General features: G+C 34.5%; 1 protein-coding gene across 1 annotated transcript; it reads right to left on the bottom strand.

The window, feature by feature from the left end:
• Positions 1 to 5,038: 5,038 nt before the first annotated feature.
• On the bottom strand, positions 5,039 to 9,976 carry LOC112519151 (GDSL esterase/lipase At5g45960-like). Its single transcript, XM_025127141.1, has 5 exons — positions 9,709 to 9,976; positions 9,488 to 9,618; positions 7,784 to 8,023; positions 6,174 to 6,432; positions 5,039 to 5,229 (listed from the first exon to the last, which is right to left on the bottom strand). The coding sequence occupies exons 1-5, from the start codon at positions 9,974 to 9,976 to the stop codon at positions 5,039 to 5,041; spliced, it is 1,089 nt and encodes a 362-aa protein (XP_024982909.1).
• Positions 9,977 to 21,878: the final 11,902 nt, after the last annotated feature.

Raw genomic sequence — 21,878 nt, 5'->3', positions numbered from 1 at the left:
CCTGCCATTTTGAGAATTTGAGTGTTTTAAAAAGAGTGTTGTCCGGATTGCAAAAAAAAAGGGTGATTTCAAGTGTTTGGAGATTCAAGTTGATTGCAAGCGTTTGGTTTCAAAAGCTTTTGAGGTGAGTGGTTTCTAAAGCTTTTTGCATCAAAATTACTACTGGTKTTATTTGCATGTTTATGTTATTAGTCTTTGGGATGAAACCTTGCACATTTTGTTTAAGTATTATTCCGGACAAAGGGTGACCGGATAAGTTTAAACCGGACAAGCCTTAGAYGGTTTGTTGTCCGGAGTTGGTAAACCGGCTAAGTCTCAAGCGGTTTAGAATTGGTAGTGTTACTTAGAATTTTATACTGAGAAGTAGGAATACGATCACATGGGGACCGGTTTATTCTTAAACCGGACAAGCCTTGAACGGACTAGTGTCCGGATTTAGTATCCGTTCAAAGATGAGTTTTATTCTAAGTATATTGTCCGGATTTGTTATCCGGACAAACTTGAGATTTTTCCTAACTGTTAAACCGGACAAAGAGTATTAATGTGTTATCCGGACTTGTTAACCGGACAATGTAAATTTTATTCTAAGTGACTAAACCAGATGATTGTTGACCGGATTTGATTGACCGGATTTGTTGATCGGACTTGTTGATCGGATTTGAGATGATACTTTGTGATTGGATAAAAATTGTTATTTTATCATAAAATGAAGTTTTGATATAAATGATTTTGGATTGATATAAATTCCAATGACTGCGGTCTATTCGGAATTATTTTATAAATGTTTTGATGAAGGTATAAGGGTGGCATATCAAGGAGATGTGTCCATTTGTTATAAGGGTGGCATATCAAGGAGAGGTGTCCATTTGTTATCAGGACGACATATCAAGGAGAGGTGTCGATTTGTTATAAGGGTGGCATATCAAGGAGAGGTGTCCCATGGGATAAGGGTGGCATATCAAGGAGAGGTGTCCATCGGATATAAGGGTGGCATTGTATGTGTGCGATTTTATATAACTCTTTCTWTTATTTYCTTCAAGACTACTGAGATCTGGAATCTTTATTTCTTTGTGATTTAAGGATTTAGGATCAAGAATCTTATTTGGAAATCATAGATTGGATGTTATTGAGGAGAAAAGATCTGTTTTGGCCTGAAACTTTGTTAAACCTCGTTTATTGAGAAAAAGGTTTAAAAAGTGGCATTGTATGGAAGCCGATTGGTTCAAAAGGTATGAGATTTGAATAAGCTAAGAGATAGCTTGAATTTGAGAAATGACTTGGTATTTTGGTCTTATGGATTCATATATTTGTTATTTATATGAATACTTGATTTTATAAAGATTTTAGTGATCCTTCACCCTGCAATGACATGGATAGGGTATCTCACTAGACTTTTCAGTCTAACCCTCATTTTTTTGTGATTTTAAATATGTATTGCAGGTCGGGTAGAAGGTAAAGGAAAAGAAAAGATTTAATGCTTTTCTTATATGCATTTTGGATGAAGATTTGYTTTTGATGCATAGTTTTKATGATTAGTACAARATTGTATTTTGAATTTTTGGACCTTGTGTTTGGTCATGATAGATTCTTGTACTAGGGGACCCGAATGTATATGAATATGTATTTCTTTGGTATGAAATATGTGTTACATGCAATGTGTGGGTTGGGGCGTTAAATCTAAAATATACCTTTTCTTGACAGAAAGACTCGAACAGTTCTTAAGGACAGCAAAAACCTTTAAGTCTTGCAAGGAGATTAGAACCGGCTGGAAAGGTGATAGCAAAAGAGAGAGAACATGTGCTGGAAGTTTGGAGAATGAAGATTTCTAAAAGAAGAGAGGTATTTATATGAGGCTTTTTGAGAAGAAATGGGCTGAACTCTAAAGGCCCAAGCCCAAAATATTTTTATTTCTCTTAAATAATAAAACCCCACTAAGTTAAACAAACAAAACAATTTGATAAAAGATTTTAAAGGAAACTCCACTCTTTAAATTAATTGGCAAATAAATATAAAAATGGGACTTTGGAAATTTTAAATTTTTTTTAAAAGAGGACGGAACTTAAAAATATCAACTTTATTCTATGTGGAATACTTCAAGACTATTTGTATTTGCATAAACTAACTTTGTTAGCTACCCGCCGAGACGTGATCTAACGAACTAATCTTGGAAGTTGAGCAAGATGATCACTAATCATCGAAGCTAAATCCTCGAAAGACTTAATTGTAAATAAAGATCTTGAAATAAGATACTAACCTGAAATCCCAAAGTGACGAATTGTCACACAAATGCTTTCTGGGATAGAAAAAAAACATATTGTTTCCCTTCCCTATGAAGAAAACTTCTCCGAGTCTAGTATTCCTACTAAAGCTAGACCTTGTCAAATGAATTCAGAATATCTCACTCTATGCAAAAATGAGATTTCTAACCTTCTTGCAAAAGGTCTAATAAAGCCTTCCCAGTCACCATGGTCTTGCACTGCCTTTTATGTTAATAAACATTTAGAACAAGAAAAGGGTATCCCTCGTTTAGTTATAAACTATAAACCTTTAAACCAAGTTTTAAAATGGATTAGACATCCTATTCCAAATAAGAAGAATCTTCTTGACAGACTTTTTCAAGCCTTAATTTTTTCAAAATTTGATTTAAAATCTAGTTATTGGCAAATTCAAATATCTGAATCAGATATTTATAAAACCGCTTTTAATGTGCCTATGGGTCACTATGAATGGAAGGTCATGTCTTTTGGCCTAAAAAATGCCCCTTCTTAATCATATCTTTATTTATTACTTACTTGTAATGATAGGCTAAGTAAGGGGTTTTGAGTTAAAACATGTCTTTAACTAGATATAGTTACAGATTTACATGGATGTTTCATTTGTAAGCATTATTTATTATAATTTAGCCTGTTGCCAAAAGACAACTTCCTCCGACTCTCTCCCGTTCAAAGGCTCAAGGCCAGGTTTAGGGTATCCTATCGGATCTAGGAAGGTTACCTGTATGGTAAAGTCGCTATATTTAATAGATTCTGGAACAAAAAATGGTATCATTTATTCAAATTATTTGATACATTTTTTGAAAGATAATTAGTTATTTAGGATATGTACGGTAGACCATTTTTTATTTTTATTCATAAATATGTAATGATTATTTAAAACCATAAATAATAGATTTTTTTAAAAATTTGTTTTAACAAATTCAAATATACAACATATATAATTATCAATTTGAAATTATTTTAATCAATATATTATATTTTTTATTTATTTTTTACCATCTTGTTTGTCCTAGTTCATATATCATATTTAATTATATTTTAAAATATTGTATTCGATTAAATTTTCAAGATGTCATTTTTGGTCATTTCATATTTTCATCAGTTAGTTTTGTCAAACATGATTTGTTCATTACCTAGTTTACCAACTATCAGCTAGTTTATCAGTATCAGTTAGTTTATCAGCTAAACATAGCCTAAAGGTAGTTTTGGAATTCTAACTATAGAAATAAGTTGGATTATCTCTTATAGTTGATAATTTTTTTTTCAAAAAGTAAAACTTTTTTTAGTCAATAACAAGAAATCTACTATATTCTAATACCAAAATAGAAATCATGTGAAGAGAATAATCAAAAGAGTTGGTGAGAGATGAATTATGGAGAATATATCAATATTTTCTAGGCAAATTAGTTTTAAATTTTAATAGTAGATACGTTTTAAAAAAAACAATAAAAAATACTATAAAACGAGCAACCAATTATTTCTTCATATTTTATTCTCTAATATATATATATATATATATATATATATATATAATTGAACATGCTTGTGTCCTTAATATAATACTAAATTCTTTTTGGATTATATTAAAAAAATAAAAAAACTTATATCCCTTTTATTTATTACTAATATATACTATATAGTAAATACAGGAAAAAAAACAGGCCCTTGTATTCTATGGGCCCTGGACGTACGTCCGGTCCACCCTCCTCGTCCGTATGTATCTCTATGTTAAGATAAACTCTCTCATCATAATAGAGTTCTAACATAATTTAAAGAAAGTAGGAAACAAACCCCGAGTATTGAGTTGAGGCCCGTGTTAGACACGGTTTTCGTAAAATCTATCGGTGCGTCGATTTCCCAGGATACAAAGACTCTAAAGATACGTATTTATGCCTAAACTTGGGAACCTCGTATTCTGTATATATAACATACGTATTTATAACCGTGTAAAAAGGTAGATAAGTATGTGCGTTTTAAACGGTCGTAAAACCTTATTTCAACCATGTAAATTAGGGGTGCTTTTGAGTTGGGTTGATCGAGTTGAAGATATTTAAACAACTCAATCCAATGCTTGCGGTTTAAAAAAATTTAACTCAACCGAACCCAAACCAAAGTGTAACCCAATCCAACCAAACTGTATGGGTTGGTCGGATTGATAATTTGATACATTAAAATATTCTTCTAACCTTGAATATATTATTTCTCTATCTATAATTTTTTTTTTCATCATCAACCATTTAATACAACTTATCCATACTTCTTACGTATATCTCATTCAGTTAATTTTCCCAATTTACTTATATATATATATATATATTCACAGTTAACATATATATGAATGAGTTATATAAATATGTGAATAGATTGAAAATATGTATATATGAAGAGCATACATGATAATGTAATTGTCTAATGTATATATTAATAGAATTTCAACAATCATATTAAATCCAATAAATAAAATGATATTGGGTTCATCGGATTGCGTTGAGTTCAAATATAATAGTAACCCAATACCTACGGTTTGAAAATTTTACAATTCGATTAGACATCGCATTGCTTCGGGTTGAGTTATTTGGCGTTGGATCAAGTTGGTCAGGTTTTTGAGCACCGCTAATGTAAATAGTCTATTTTTTTGTACTACTTAACCGTTTGATTCAATTACAATTCGATATCAAGTTTGTGTTTCGTCATAAAGGGTTTTACAGGTAGAAAAAAATATAGGAACAAATGTTGTTCAACGTTAATTAGATCGATGACATTCAAGCTATGATTTGTCGAATGAGTGGTTCGAACGACTTGAAGATAACGTAGTAAGCTATTTCAGTTGGATGAAAGGCATCCCAAAATACATACTTTGAAACATCAGAGCACAACGGAGATTTTCGATTGCACAAGAAGTCGGCTTCAATTAGTCCGCTACCACAGCAACCTTGATGAACTTCTTCGAAATCTTTGTGGTCAAAACAATAGAAGAAAAGAAAAATATATAGTGTTAAACTTGAGATCAACAATCAGAATACGTTAATTTAATTGTACTTAATTATGATATCGTTACTTAATCACAATTCTTCGAATAGCATTGGCAATGATTATAGGACCGTCAACTATCCTCGTGTATGTACGTTTACGTTACAATAAGTAGTTACAACGATGTTAGACGACATACCAAGTGTTATTGACGAAGTTGGAAAATTAAATATGACATAAAAAGTAAATGGTCTTATTAATCTTCTTATAGGACATGTTTGAATAATTGTATTATAAATAAGTCTTACATATATGATAAGTTTTAATTAAAATTTCTTCCATAGAAAAACAAATAAAAGGATTAGAGATTTGGCCAAGAATCGTGTGAGAAGCGTAAGAAGAGATCTGAACCATTGATTACTATTAATCTCATGACCACCCATGAATTGTGCTTGATACGGGGACTGATCTTGGTACATCTCATCTTGGTGCATCTTCAACTAATGTGCATCCAATGATGAAGATGATCTCTTCTTATGCTAATCGCTATAACTTATTTTCTCATCAGAACCCAACCCTTAGAGGTCTAGTCCTCTTAGGTTGTCCAACTTCATCAAAGTCATCTAAATTAATAAGATTTTCGGTCATTAGACTTGTTAAACCAACCGAGTAAGAATGACCACCCTACTTAGTAAGATTTTCGGATAGTTAATTAGTAAGCGTCTCTGGTTAGTTGTAAGGGCTTACCCCATTAGCATATGTTAACGACCCCTTTGCAGAGTTGATGGTAACGACCCCTTATTACTTGTTAAGAACTTTATTAGGAGATAATTTGTGCATTAATAACCGATGTTAAGGTGGAAAAATGTCTTACACTGATTATAAATTATGTAGTAGGATAAAATTAAGTGTGTAGTATTGAGTTACCAATTTGAGTGTTTCCTTGAACCATGTTGATGATAGGCGTGTATATATCTGCATACACAACCCTCGTGTTCGTTCTTCGAAGACCCTTGAGATTACTTTCGAGTAGTTGATTGTAGTCTCTTGAGATGGCGTTAAATCTTTCAATACATTGTCGGCCTGATATGGGATCCTTAGAGTTTAGAGTAATGATAGCAGGCAAGCATCCAATTGGGGGAACACCCACCACCCCTATTTTCATGGCACCCTCATTCAATAAGTCCTGTTATAATAAACCAGATTTATCTTTTAGTCATTTCTTTCACAAATATACTGAGTTTTGTGGAATAGTTATATTCTATTAACTAGAAAGATAGCATATAGGAAGGAAGGCAGTCTTCTCTCTCTCACATGTACACAAAAACAAAGAGAGTATATATATATATATATATATATATATATATTCATGGGTTACTTTGAGAAGTGGTAATATATATATATATATATATATATATATATATATTCATGGGTTACTTTGNATATATATATATATATATATATATATATATATTCATGGGTTACTTTGAGAAGTGGTAATTATTTGAGAAGTAAAGAAGTGATCCTAACTCTTCATACAGTCAAGATCGGATTTGATTGGTCAAAATTTGTAGCTATGTGAAAAATAGAGGGGACAGTTTCGTAACTTTTACAAATAGGCGGCAATAGATTTATATGTGAACTGGTGTGATTCACATATAAACTATATGTTCATATGTGAACCCCTCTGATTCACATATGAACCAATTAACTAATTCAGATATGAACAGATAGTTCATATGTGAATAACAAGGGTTCCCATATGAACCTGTTTGCCGTCTATTTGTAAAAATTATGAAATTATCCATCTATCTTCTGCATATCCATGCGATGAATTATTCGGGGCTTCACAGTTGAAGCCGCAAATGTTGATCAGATAAAGGGATATGATCATTTCTTTAGTTCTCAAATACTTACTACTTCTCAAATGAACCTTTATGTATACGTATATGTATATGCGTTTAAGAACATCTCCAACAGCTTCTCCGAAATGGAAAAAAATGAGGATCTTGAGCCAATATTTTTCTTCAACAGCTTCCAAAAAACTATCTCCAAAATGGACATAATAGGAGAGAGAGAAGTTTTTTCTTCAAATATGGAGATAACCCAAAAATGATTATCAATAGAAAACTTTAAAAATAAATATTTAAAGAGAGAAATATATGAATGAAATATTTTAATATTATAATCAATGTTGGATTCGAGGAATCCATTAGAGATGAATATAATTTTTGTTTTAAAGATTTTGACTTTTAATTCTCTATTTTAGATAAATAATGCTAGAATCTTGGTTCAAAAGGGAGACAATAATTTCAAATAGATTTTCTCTTTTTTGCTAGTTTACAACAGCATCCAACGAATATCAATCGATCGAGATGTGAAATAACTCTTACAAAATGACACAATGATCTGAGTTTTTTTAAATGTTGAATGAATTGCAATGCATCCATCATTGAGCAAGTACAGATGAAGATCACCTTTCACAAAATGGACAAAAATGCATTATTAGAAATGGGAGATGAGAAATTGTTTGAAACCTGTAAGAATTCTTCAATGATTTGCCACAAGAAATTCTGATAACTGGAGATGGTAGGATAGAGTGTTCGTTGAACAGACACAGGTCCGTAATAGTTGAATGCGAAATCGTTTGTGCCTGAGCTCACGATGTATCCTGCACTCTTGATTATTTCATCTGTTCTTTCCTTCCCAACAGCCACCTTCATTTTTCTTTTATAATCTCTGAATAACTCCAGTTGCTGTGATGTTGTGAGTGCACCCTGATGTAATGAAATAAGTATAACAAACCAACTAAGCATGAACATGAGTTTGATATATATATATATATATAGGAGCGATCAAATGAAAACCACTCCAATTTGTAAAAACCGTAAAAACTCCCCTATATATATACGGTCAGAAAAAACGTAAGAAAATGAAAAACAGAGTAACACATCCTAATAACCATCCATTTATACGATATGCACATGTGCATACAAGTAATATACGCATATGCATAACAAACACACGTGCATAAGTTCTTAGGATGTAACTCAATTTTTCATATTTTTGTGGTTAATTTCTGGTGAACCTCACTCTCTAGATCTCTCTCTTTATATATATACTAGTTGTGTACCCGCGCAATGCGGCGGGAGACGTGAATTTTAACGATTTTAAAGTTTTACTGGTTTAATTAAAGAAGATTTAACGATGTTATAAGTTACACTTGGTCTTTACATATTAATACAATTTGAATAAATATAAGAGTTATGGTTCCACTTCCAATTACAGTCTATCAATGAAAAAATTGTATGACAGTTTAAAATCGAACATATTTAAACGGCTCCACAAATGTGTTCGATTTACACCAAGAGCAAAGAATCAAGAGATCGAGAGCGAGATCAAGAGTTCTAGAACAATTGAATGAGAGAACTTTTAATAACTCATGGTGAATATCAGTTTGAATCTCACATTGGGGGATGGAGACAAGACATAGAGGTATGAGAGTGTGAAAGCATGAGTGAAATGTGTCAAAAGTATCTCTTGAGAACATGAAAAAAGTAATAATATGCATTAGTAAGTTGTAGTATCATTATAAGTTGTAGATTAAGATATTTTAAGATTTAATGCATAAAGTAATAGTACTTAATGCATTATGAGTTGTTTTTAAGACTTTGTGCATAAATGGATAGTACTTTGTGCATTAAAAATTGTTTTAAGACTTTTGATAAATCTGGTTTATAATGTAGTATATATATATATATATACATATATATATATATATAGAGAGAGAGAGAGAGAGGAGGAAAATCGTATAGAAACAATTTAATTGCTAGAAACTGGTAAAACATATTTGATAAATCATTAAAGTCTATGCTTTTAACAGATTGTCCCGAATTCTCCTGCTCCTTTTTAATAGATACAATCTGTTGTTGCTTAAGGGTTGATTTCGGGTGTGAGAGAGAGTTAAGGTGAGAAGCGTAAGAAGGGATCTCCACCCTTGGATGCAGATTAGGATGAGATGCACCGGGTCAATCTCTGTATCAAGCAATTCATGGGTGGGTTTAAGATTAAAGGTGATCAAGCTCCAGATCTCTTCTTACGTTTTTTACCTTTAAGTACTCTCATTCTCACGTCGTCCTTCGCCCTGTTGCTTAAGGGCAGAAGTTGCATATTATAAAAATTAGCAATCCCCATGGTGAGGTGAGTGACGGAGGGAGGGAAAAAGAGAGAGGATGAGTTACACTTAGTTGAGATGTGAAGGGATCGTAACCAGCACCAGCAGAGGCGAAGCTAACTCCAGTCATGAGATCCTCGATCGTTAAACTTGGATCCAAGAAGGGTGGCACATTCTCCTTAACACCCACAAACGAAGCTGAAATGCCAATGAATCAAGAAGACTACCAAAATAGCCATATGAATTACACCAAAGATAATAACAATATTAATAGAACCATATATATACCGATGAAGTCAGTAACAAGACGACCATTGCTAAACCTTCCAGTAGGCTGATGATTCACGAAATCTTTTCCATACGGTGGGAAGTTCCCTCTAGCAACAGTGGGAAGGTAGTTGTTATTTCCAGGGTCAACAGTCGAGTCCCCGAACACGAAAACAGCAGAGATTTGCTTTCCATGAGCATTATTAGAAAAGAGGAATTGTGCATATAGGACATGGATCAAGAAATTCAGAAAGAAACTAGGGACTGTATATCCTGATGTAGAACACATTATCTATAGCCAATTAGTGTTATGATTCTTCAAAAAAATTGAGTTTTTTGAGAGGTTGAATCTCAACCATGCAGAACTATGCATGTATATACTGTCATGCATGGGATATGGTTTGATCTATAACTGTTATCCTTTTGTAGGATTCAGATATAGAGGTTGGTTGTTGAGCATATTTAATGTACCCCATGCTGTTCTGATTGTGTTGCTTCTGTAAAGGGTTGATTTATAACTCAGTGTTGAGCATATTTAATGCACCCCATGCTGTTTTCTTGTGCTGCTTCTGTAATTTGTAAAGGTTACACTTGAATAAGAAAATAACTCAGTGATGGGCCTTAAAAGGAGATTTCTTTAGTATTTTTCTAATGGGTAGGAAAAGAACATGTCATCTCTAATGTATTTTGTGGACCAAACCATTAAATACCACCAATATAATGGAGTATTTCACCCATGTGCTACATCATTTTGTTAACTTAAAGTTGAATCTTTCAACTTTAAATGGAATAGAATCTCAAGATATAACCACCCATATTCATGAACATCTTAAAACAATAATTCTCACTACAACAAAATCGGGTTTATAGGACACTCCCAAATTGTAAGCGTTTTAATAGACCTTTTTATAAAACTTAGTTTATAGGACCAAACAAATAAAGTTTATATGACGTTTTTTGATGTCGTAATAAGTTTTTTAAGATACTTTTAATATAAAGCGTCTCATTATCAACTTTATAGGACAAAAGTGTTAAAAAAAATGTCCTATAAAAACAATTGTCCTATAAAAAATTGAGTTTATGGGATAATATCTCAAAAGTGTCCTATAAAGTTGCTAATGCGACACTTTGTATTAAAATGTTCTTAAAAACTTGTTAAGACGCCTAAAAGCGTCGTATAAACTTATTACAACACCTTTAGATATGACGCTTTATATTTTGGTCATATAAATTAAGTCATATAAAGCGGTCTATTGGGACACTTAGAGATTGGGGGTGTCTTATAAACCCAATTTTATTGTAGTGTGTGTATGCAACCAAGGAAAATGTCTAATTTTTTGTGTAAATCAAGTGTAAAGTGTGATGTTCATACCTCACATGTAGTATAGTAATATGTTAAGGTTTATATAGAGTTACACGATTACAAAAATACCCTTATAGTTAAATATCACAACCCTCAAAGGAAACCATATGAAATTGGAAAGGAGAAACTCAAAACTTAAAACTAAAAGCAGTGCTTGATAGAGCTTTGGTAAATATGTCAGTAAGCTGAAACTGAGTATCGAACGAATAAATCACCATGAGCAAGATGTTAACAAAGTGATAATTAATGAATATGTGTTTGCTATGGTCATGTTGTACGGGATTGACCATTAGATGGTATGCAAACACATTATCACTTATATAGTCGAACTTGTTACCAAATGGTAATGACCAGCTCGCCAATAATAGAACGTGAGTTTGGAAGTCGCATTCAAGCTCGGGTGAGCCATAGTCGTCCAACTTCTAAATTTATAACAATATAATGTGTATCACTGTAATAATATCAAGTAAATAGTGCAACAATGTAACGAGACAAGCATATAATGAGGTTCCACGACCTTACAACCATGTACATCCTTTGAACGAACCTGAGATGATGTATTATAGCAAATAAGTATTGTGTAACAAAAAATGGTTACCTAAATGATTACAATCAACAAATGTAAGCAACTAAGTCTATCTACAAGTAGTTTGTTTTGATGATGAATAAGAACCAACTAACCAAGAAAGTAGTGTCTCCATGTCCGCAGGAAATAGATGACTATCCGCATCTGTTTCCAATGTATTGTTTACCACCTCTGCTCTTTGTTCAACATGAAACTCTCATAATAAATGGGTGGTGTTCTTAATACAAAATGAGCTTTTTGAAAGTAATTTGTTCAAATTAGTTGATTGAACTAATGTTAAAAACCACATATAGAAATTATAGTCTAATACAAATAAATAACTACTTCATATGATGGTATGAATTTGTATATATTTCATAAAGAGGTTTACAAGGATATATATATATATATATATATATATAAGACGTTTTACAACAGAAGGTGCACAAATTAAGGAGAAATACATGGAATGCATTTAGGCCATAAATAAAAGATATTGATTCCTATAATTATGTGTGGTCAACGTATATCCTTGATACGCCCCAGCAAGATGGAGGATCCGTCAAAGACTCCAATCTTTGATCGAAATTTTAGAAATGATACTCGACCCAATGGTTTGGTGAGAACATTTGCAGGTTGGTCGAGAGTATTGATGTGCCGAACCTTTAGAGTACCAGCAGAAACTTGCTCCCGAACAAAATTATAGTACAAGGCGGCATGTTTCGTACACGAATGATAAACTGGATTAACACAGAGATAGGTAGCACCCTGTTGTCACAGTTGATAGCTGGTGTGTGTGGGACTGAGAGACCAAGCTCGATCAGTAAATTCTTAACCCACGATAATTCAGCAATAGCATTAGCCAAGGATTTATACTCGGCTTCGGTTGAGGATCGTGAGACCGACTTCTAACGAGTTGAACGCCAAGAGATAATGTTCGAGCCAAGATAGACAAGATAAGTTGTTGTAGAACGTTCTTTGGTTGAAGTCCCACCTCAGTCGGAGTCCAAAAAGGCAGTGAGCTCCAAAGTTGAATTTCAATTTAGAAAGAGGCCATGGTAAATGGTACCCTTTAAGTAACGAAGTAGCCGTTTAAGAGCTTGCCAATGAATTTCCGACGGTGAATGCATAAACTGCAACAGTTTGTTGACTGTAAAAGAAAATATCCGGTCGATTAAAGGCAAGATACTGAAGAGTACCGACTAGTTTGCGATACGGTGTCGGATCGACTTTAGGAGCTCCATCTTCTTCAGCTAGGATAATTGATGTACTTAGAGGAGTTGTTACCTCTTTAGCGCCATCCATCTTGAATTGAGTTAAGATGTCTCTGATGAGGCCATGCTGTGACAGAAAAAGACCCGACTTGGTTGGAATTATTTCAACACCTAAGAAATGATTTAGGTGTCCAAGATCTTTGATAGAGAACCTGGTAGCAAGCATTTCCACAAACTTGGCAATAAAAGGTGAGTTATTTCTTGTGAGCATAATATCATCAACATATACCATGAAATAGCAAGTGATGCCATAACGAGGCATCTATTTGAGATTTTCGAAAACCACTCTACTAAAAACGAGGTGAGTGCCATGTACCACGCACGCGGTGCTTGCTTAAGGTCGTATAAGGATTTTTGAAGCTTGCAAATATGATTAGGATATTGTGGATGAACAAATCCTTGTGGCTGAATCATGTACACTTCCTCTTGTAACGTGTCGTGTAGAAACGCATTATTAACATCTAGTTGTCTCAATGGCCAGTGTTTGGAAAAAGCAATAGATAACACGGTATGGATTGTGACCGGTTTGGTTACGGGACTAAAGGTGTCGAAATAATCTTTCTTGTATTGTTGTAGCAATCCTTTAGCTACAAGACGGGCCTTGTATTTCGCTATGGTACCATCCAGATTCCGCTTGATGCGGAAGACCCATTTGCATCTGATCGGTTGATGGAAAGTAGATGGGACAAGTTCCCATGTATTTTGGATCAAGGCATTATATTCATCATCCATTGCTTTATGCTATAACGGGTCTTTTGAGGCTTTAGTGTGGGTAGTAGGTTCCAAGGCAACGGGAATGGGATGAATAGTGGTGGTGTTCACAAATTTGGAATTGAAGTATTTTGGGTTAGGTTTTCGATGGCGGGGTGGAAGAGTGGGTAAGGGAGTAGGTGATGGAGATGGTGACGTTGTGGACGAAGGTGTTGACTGTGATGAAGAAATAGGAGAGGAAGGATCTAGAGTTGGTTTAGAGAATGTGAGTGAAGTAGGTGTGGTAGCAGGTGGCATGAGTGGAGGTGGGAGGGAAGATGGTGGGTGAAAGGGTTGGTAACAGTGGGTGCAAGAGGACTTGATGTGGGATTTTGGTGCATGAGAAAATTGGGAAGAGTGGGTAAATGGGGAGTTGGTAAAGGTGGTGAAGTGTGACTAAAGAATTCATCCACAGTGGGAAGTGAAATGGATGATAACTCAACGTGACGAGAATGATAGACGCGGCAGGATTCAAGGTGAAGACATTTGTAAGCAGATTTGGCGGCGGAATACCCCAAGAAGAGACAAGGAGTGGAATGAGGGTGCAGCTTAGAGGTAGAGTAGAGATGAAGCCACGGGTAGCAGAGACACCCAAAAGGCTTGTGTAGATGGGGGAGAGACCATACATTAGATCAAACGGACTTTTGGAATTTAGGATTAGGGTTGGAAAAAGATTAATGAGGTAAGGTTCCATTTGAAATGCATGAGACCAAAAGGTGAGAAGAAGACCCGCAAATTGTAACAAGGCAAGACCCATTTCAACAATATGTCGATATTGCCGTTCGACTATGCCATTCTGCTCGGGTGTGTGTGGTGAGAAATGCCCATGGATTGGAACATGGGAATGAGAGCTTGATACTTTCCACCATTGTCAGTGAACATGGAGATAATGGATGTGTTGAGGTATTTTTCCACCAAACATTTAAATTGGGGGGAAATTTGGAGACATCGAATTTATATTTTATGGGATACAACCAAATATATTTTGAATAGTAATCCACAAACTCTACATAATAGACAAAACCATCAATAGATTTTTGAACATGTCCCCAAACATCGGAATTAATAAGTTGCAAAGGCTTATTTGCAATAAATGGATTTCGGCCAAAGGGTACCTTGTGGATTTTATTAACAGAACATGAAACACAATGAAAATTGAGTTTAGGCAATGATTTGAATCTAAGACCTAAGTCTTTAACAAGATGCTTGAAAACGAGCAGATGGATGTCCAAGTGTGTGATGGTATTCGAGAGGTGATGCTTTAGTAGCAGTGTTCATTTGTGGGAGTGAGATATGGTTGGCATAGTAGACATCATTTATGTTCTCCCCCCACATGAGAGGCTCCCCTATGCAAAGATCCTTGACAAGAAAATGCAAAGGGAAAAATTCAGCAGAGACTTGATTAGCACGACAAAGCTTAGCCACAGAAATGAGGTGTTTATGAAAATTAGGAACACAAAGAACATTAGATAAATTTAAAGGACTAGTTGAGGTGGATAGGTTTGTGTGACCCGTATGAGAGATGGAAAGAGTTGTACCATCACCAAGGAGGATTTCATCTGGCCCACCATATTCCGAGATGGAGTGAAGGGAGGATCGATCTGATGTTAGGTGGTGTAAAGCTCCTATATCAAACATCCAAGGTGCAGTCATTGGGGTTGATTTTGAACTCAAAGCAGTAGCATTGGCAACCGGATTATTGGAGGTGTTGGTACATGGGATGTTGTGGTCTTTCAAAAATTGAGCAAGCTTCCTGCAATCACGGGTCTCGTGACCCGAAATAGCACAAAAGTGACAGTATGAGAAGGAATGATTGTTCCTGTATTGAGTGTTGTTGTTCGAGCGACTGTTGCGTGGTTGGTGTTCAGAACTAATATGACTCGTATTGTGTGAACGAAATTGAGAATCAGACGATGACCGAGTATTGAACCGGCTTGTTTGGCGCTGGGAGAAGTTAGCCATGGCAATAAGTGGTGCAACAGTGGATTAGGTTTCCTTTAAAGATCGTTCGAAGTCAACCAGTTTGTCAAAGAGTTCTGGAAAGGAGATCAGGTTTTCCCGAACTCTTATGGCAGCAGTGATTGGCCTGTATTCATGCCCAAGTTGACTTAGTATGTGAACTAAGAGATCCTCTTCATTGATGGGGTTCTGAGGAGTGCTAATTCATCAGCAATCAATCCCATATCATTGAGGAAATCTGCGATGGAACGATTTCCTTTAGGGTTCTTTGAGAGCTTGGACTTGAGTGAAATAATTATGGATCGAGATTGGTTGGCATAGTTTGCATTTAGCTGATCCCAGACCTCCTTTGCAGTAGAGGCTGATGTGATGATCGGTTGAATGGCACCGAAGCAGCTGTCGAGTATAGCACTGAATATAATCTGATCTTGGCGGTACCAGATCATGTATGCAGGATTCGTTTTTGTCACTTCTTTGTCGGTGAGAGTCTGTGGTGGTGGTGTGCAGCGACCACTGATGAAACCATCTAGGTCAAGCCCAATGAGAGTTGATTGGACTTGTTTGCACCACACCGGGAAATTCGTGGTGGTGAGTTTGATCGGAAAATGACTAGTGGCTGTGAGTGGAACAATGGTGTTAGACGATGCCATGGAAGCAGTTGAATTAGGGTTGCAAAGGAGAAGGAATGATCGAGACTCGTTAGAGCAAGGTGTGCTCTGATACCATATGAAGGTATGAATTTGTATATATTTCATAAAGAGGTTTACAAGGATATATATAAGACATTTTACAACAGATTGTGCACAAATTAAGGAGAAATACATGGAATACATTTAGGCCATAAATAAAAGATATTGATTCCTATAATTATGCATGGTCAACGTATATCCTTGATACTTCAAACATAGTAACAACTGCTCTAACCAACAATGTATTTTACTTATATAGCCTTTGTACATGAGTTGTATTACTCCCCTTCAAGATGAACACGGAGAATAGATATTCTTTATGGCTATCTTGGAGATCAAATGTTGAAAATGGTTCTTATAAAAGGCTTCATGAAAACTTCAACAAGTTGGAAAGTAGTCCTTACAATCATTAGTTGAAGAAGCAAGGGTGGAACACAAGCCTTCTAACCCTGTAACAGAGGCTGAACCTATTATCTTTATACAAATGGATCACATAAACAAGTATACTTTATTTCAATGTAATAGATATGTATTTTAAAAGGCACAAAAAGATACATTACCTAAAGTATAACATATTAAAACTCTAAAACAAAACAAAAGGTTATGTAATCTTCAAACATTGTTCATCAAAGTGGAACTTGTCAATCTTTTGCGGCTTTCAAATCTTGCACAGTTTCCTTCACTAAGAATTTTCAGCAATTTATTTTTGGTAAACAAAACAAATGTGCTATTTAAAAACTCATCTTCCATTAAAGTCTTTGAATATTCAATCTAATTATATAAGTTAAACCAATAAGCTTAAAAGCTATGCCTTTGAGTTTCTGGTTCGATTCTTGGATATATGAAAAATGTTGGGTGAAGTGGACCATGATTCAATCTTGATCTATGTATCAATTATTAATCAAAAATAACAACTAACAAATAATATCAATAACTAAAATCCTGTAAGGATCAAATCTTTAGATTCACAAACAATCACTAAAATATTTAGCACTACTTATACTAACAAAACATGCCTTTTATTATAATATGACAAACAAACAAAGAGCCTAAATAAAATATTAATCAAAGTTATTGCTCAGCTAGGTGTCTTGGGTGGTTGTGTGAGACCGGGGACCTAAATAACAAGAATACAGGCCCCCAAAGCCCCTTGAGCCCTCTGCTACTGTGAAGAAGAATGCATGCAACCTCCTCTCGGAAAAATCATGATCGATATTTGTTGGTCTTAACCATCGGATTTCCATATAATATTTATAGCATCCGACCAAACACTTAGAATGGAGTAAGTTAAAATAGTGTCTACATCAAACTCAATGGTTGAAATGAAGAGTACTAGGATTTATGGATCAACCAACCAAAAGACATGCATCAAAGTTGGACAGGTAGTATTTAATGCAATGATTGCTATAAAAGGTCACCTTTGACATTCAATGCAACTCGCATGTTTTGAAAGGACATCGTTAAGAGTGTTTTTGAAGTAAATTTGGCGTCATCCTCTTAAGAAATTCTTTAGTTCTTCGGACCTGAAAATAAATTTTGTCTCTCTCTATTTCAGTTTAGCAAATTTGTTATAATAAAATTCTTTAGGATCACAGGTCTTACCTTTCTAACTTCCACATCAAAGTTGCAATTCTTGTTTTTATATAAATTATAGAAAAAAAGAATTAAAAAGGGAAAGTTTGTTGTGTTTGTATTCAACATCCCTCCTACAAAACACTTCACGTGTAAGTTATCACTTTCCAGGACCAACAAGTGGCATCGGAGCAGTTTGTTTAAACTCATAAACAAGATCCGAAATGACTTACATAGACAATGAGCATGGCTCTCTATCCAAATCTTCTCGTTTTCAAAAAGATAACTTCTCTCTTTGGAAATTTCGAAGGTAACTCCTTCTTGAAGGAGTTCACAACCAAATCCCTCACATTCTTAAAAATGGTTCATATGTTCCTACCACCTTTCTTTCTAGTGTTAGAGATGAAAATAACAAAGTCATTAAACCTAGTAGACAATTTATGAAATCTCCGGATCGGTGGTCAGAAGAAGATAGGAAGCAAGTTGTTGATGCCAAAGCCAGAACCATCATCATTATGTCTTTTCTGAATGATGTCTATCATTGCATTATGAACCTTGCCACTGCAAGAGACATATGGGGCACTCTCACTGTTTTATAGGAAGGGACATTGAAAATAAAACAAAGCAAGAGAATTAGTCTTATCCGACAATACGAGCTATTTGTAAGTCACAAGAATGAATATCTTACAGATGTGTACAACAGACTCAACTTTATTCTCAATGATCTTAAAGTATTTGATAATGTTGAGGTTCTTTGTAAATTTATGGATTGTTTACCTGACTCTTCGGAAAATATTTATGTACGTTAAAAACCTCAAAGGATCTTCACCACATGTCTGTAACTACTTTGTATGAACTTTATACAATTATGAGGAAACTAGGGTTTTACAGAAGAATGTATTTTAGAAAACAAAGTATACGAATATTGCTTTTGTTTCCTCGAACTCTAAGAGAATAGGATCTTTGTCAAATGTTACATATGACATAGATTCTAACGACTCTGATAATCATATCGATAAAACTTCCTCCTATCCCAATGAAGACTCAGATAGTAAGACTGATAGCTTATCGATGCAAGACATAAGTGATTCTTTTTCCTGGGTTGCTTCTAATCTCAACAAAGTTGTCAGAAAAAGGAATTTTCAAAGAAAGTCAAAAGGAAGATTCTCAAGGAAATCATCTTCTGTCAACAAAAGGCAATCCTTATATGATAAATCTAATGATGTTTGTTTCAATTGTTGAAAAAAAGACACTTTGCTATTGACTACAGATCTAAAAAATCAAATCCTTTTCCATCTTGTAAAGCATCACAATCCCCTTATAAAGAAGAAAGAAATGAAAATTAAGGGGACAAATTTAAACCAGGAACTCTCAAAGAAAAGTCCAAAGAATGATGATTGAAGAACATGATTGGGTAGAATTTTCTTCTTCATCTAATGAACATGAAGATAAAGCATACTTATACTTCATGGCTCATCTTTCAGAACCACAAGAGAATGAAAAGATCTATATTTATAGATCTTCATTAGAAAGAACTCAACATTCCTCAAACAATAAGGTACCTTTGTGTATCTCTTCATACGATCCCATGTATGTGAAGATGTCCAATGCACTCGAATATAGAGAAAAGATAGAAAAGAAAATAGAAGAGTTGACTGTTGAATTGTCAAAATGTCTTAAAAAACTCAAGGACTTTAACAAACTTCAACATGAGGTAAAATATCTGAAAATCATTTGCAAATACATTAACAACGAGAAACGTCTACTTTTACAACATCTTGCAAAAGAAAAGCCAATGATAAAAAGTTGGAATCAAGCCTTTCTTGATCACATGAGAGTTTTAAACTACCAAATTCCTAATTGTGCTCATGGATTTGGTTTCTCTTCATCCTCTTCAAAAGAAAAGGCATTTAATAATTTTACTTACTCTAGAAGATCTTTATATCGCTTTCCCTATGTGATAATGAAACATTGACTTGTTAAGAAATCAATTAGTGACTTGGTGGCGTAATATCATAAGTTAGGATAGGCTCACTCCCTCTTTCAATGTTGACCACCAAAGAATGTGGTTCAACAGTATTTGTGGCTGCCCAACTTGAAATGGCTAGTTCAAGGATCTCATGTTCTTTTATTCATGTTCCCTCTCCCTCATTTGATTATGTTTGTAATTGCTCACCACCTAACCTCTCTATTTCATTTTCCCCCTCAAGCTCTTGAGGCTGTTCACCTAGTTGAGCTTCCTCCCTCATTGATGGGGCTTCTTGGGTCGAGTCAACCAGATCTAGAAGACCCATTGAAGCACAATGTTTTCTCTAAACCTCACTATCAAAAGGTACATAGAATCTTAGTGAATGAGTTAGTACCTTATGCCTTTGAAATTTAGATAGAGGAGTAGAAGGCCTCTAGGAATCCATATAGTGATGAGTTATAGCTTCTTCTCCATGTCTTCTATTGATAAATTTAACACCATGTAAAGCATTGATCACCATGATCTGCTAGAACCTTTGATATGGGATGTGAGTATTGTCTTGTTCCATATAAGATTTGACGTCTTCACATATAAGAAATCATAATCATAATGTTTACATTTAATCACACCATTGAATATTGTAAGAACCCTCAAATTGGCTTGATCCTAACCACCAATTTTGCCAGTTAAACATCTATTGAGAATAGAAAACATGTAGTACCATACTGGAGGTAAAAACATCCTTTTGAAACTGCTCAATGTTGGTAATTTTGCATTATAACCCAAAGATAAGATATCCTTGATAATTATGTCAGAAGTAGGATCTTCACCAAAACCATCTTTACCCTCTAATTCATCTTTCTAAGGCAATCCTAGCATATCTCCAAACATATTCAAATCGATGGAGAATGGGAACTCCAACAATCATAGAATCTAACTCCTTTGTCTCATAGTCATAACTAAGTTACTTCCACCCCTGTTGAAGATATTGATTTGGTATAATGGATTGTCATGTTAAAATCATTTTTAAGGGATGATTCTTGAAAACTTCAATAACTATTTAGTGTTCCTCTTTAAACTTTTCAGATTTCAAATCCAATGCACAATTATTGATACTAGTAATTTTGAAGTTCTTTTCGTTTATCTCAGTTTCTTGGTAGGAATAGAAGCTTTTGAAGCAGCTTCACTCTATGTAGGGTTTGGAGTTTGGCTAGGAATACCATTGTTTTTTACAGCTTCAGCTTGTGATTCATTAGGTTGTGATTCAGGCTCATTGGGTTCATTAACATTAGTTTCTGCAACAACATTTTGTTCATCAACATTTAGGGATCTAGAATTAGTAGGCATCAAGGGTTTTCTGACCTCAACTTCATCATTAGACGAAGAGAGATGATCATGAACACTTCTAAGGGGTTAATTTCGACATGATTCAGAGGAGTAATCTTGAGCACAAGAACAGTATCACACATAACACTTTTGAGTTTTTAGGGTTCAAATTTTTTGAAATTGAAGGATTAGATCAATTTTACCCTATCTTGATACAAATACACTACTAGAAAACTGGGCATTTCCGGCGGATTTTCCGGCGGACAAATTCCGCCGGAATATTTCCGGCGGATTTCCGGCGGTATTTTAAAAAGTCAACTTTTGTTGACTTCCGCCGGAAATCTGCCGGAATTACACCGGAAAAGTTAAACCGTTTATATTTCCGGCGGATTTCCGGCGGATTTCCGGCGGATTTATTAATTTTGGGTTAATTAATCTTTAAAAAGTAATTAATGTTTGGAAAAAAATGGAAAAGATATCACCGGCGGATTACCGGCGGCAAATGTCCGCCGGAAAATTATTAAAAATTCAAAAAAAATAAATCCGCCGGAAATATTTTAGGAAAAAAAATTAAATATCTTTTAAACATTACCGGCGGACTTATTCCGCCGGAAATTTAAAAAAAATTCAAAAAATTCAAATTTTTATAAAATAAAAAAAAACCTTTTAGAAAAATAAATTTCTAAAAAATGTAAAAATAAATCCGCCGGAAATCCGCCGGAAA

The sequence above is a fragment of the Cynara cardunculus genome (assembly GCF_001531365.2).
Source record: "Cynara cardunculus var. scolymus isolate 2C chromosome LG 10, CcrdV1, whole genome shotgun sequence".
Classification (NCBI taxonomy): domain Eukaryota; kingdom Viridiplantae; phylum Streptophyta; class Magnoliopsida; order Asterales; family Asteraceae; genus Cynara; species Cynara cardunculus.
This window is presented reverse-complemented; position numbering and strand designations above follow the sequence as displayed.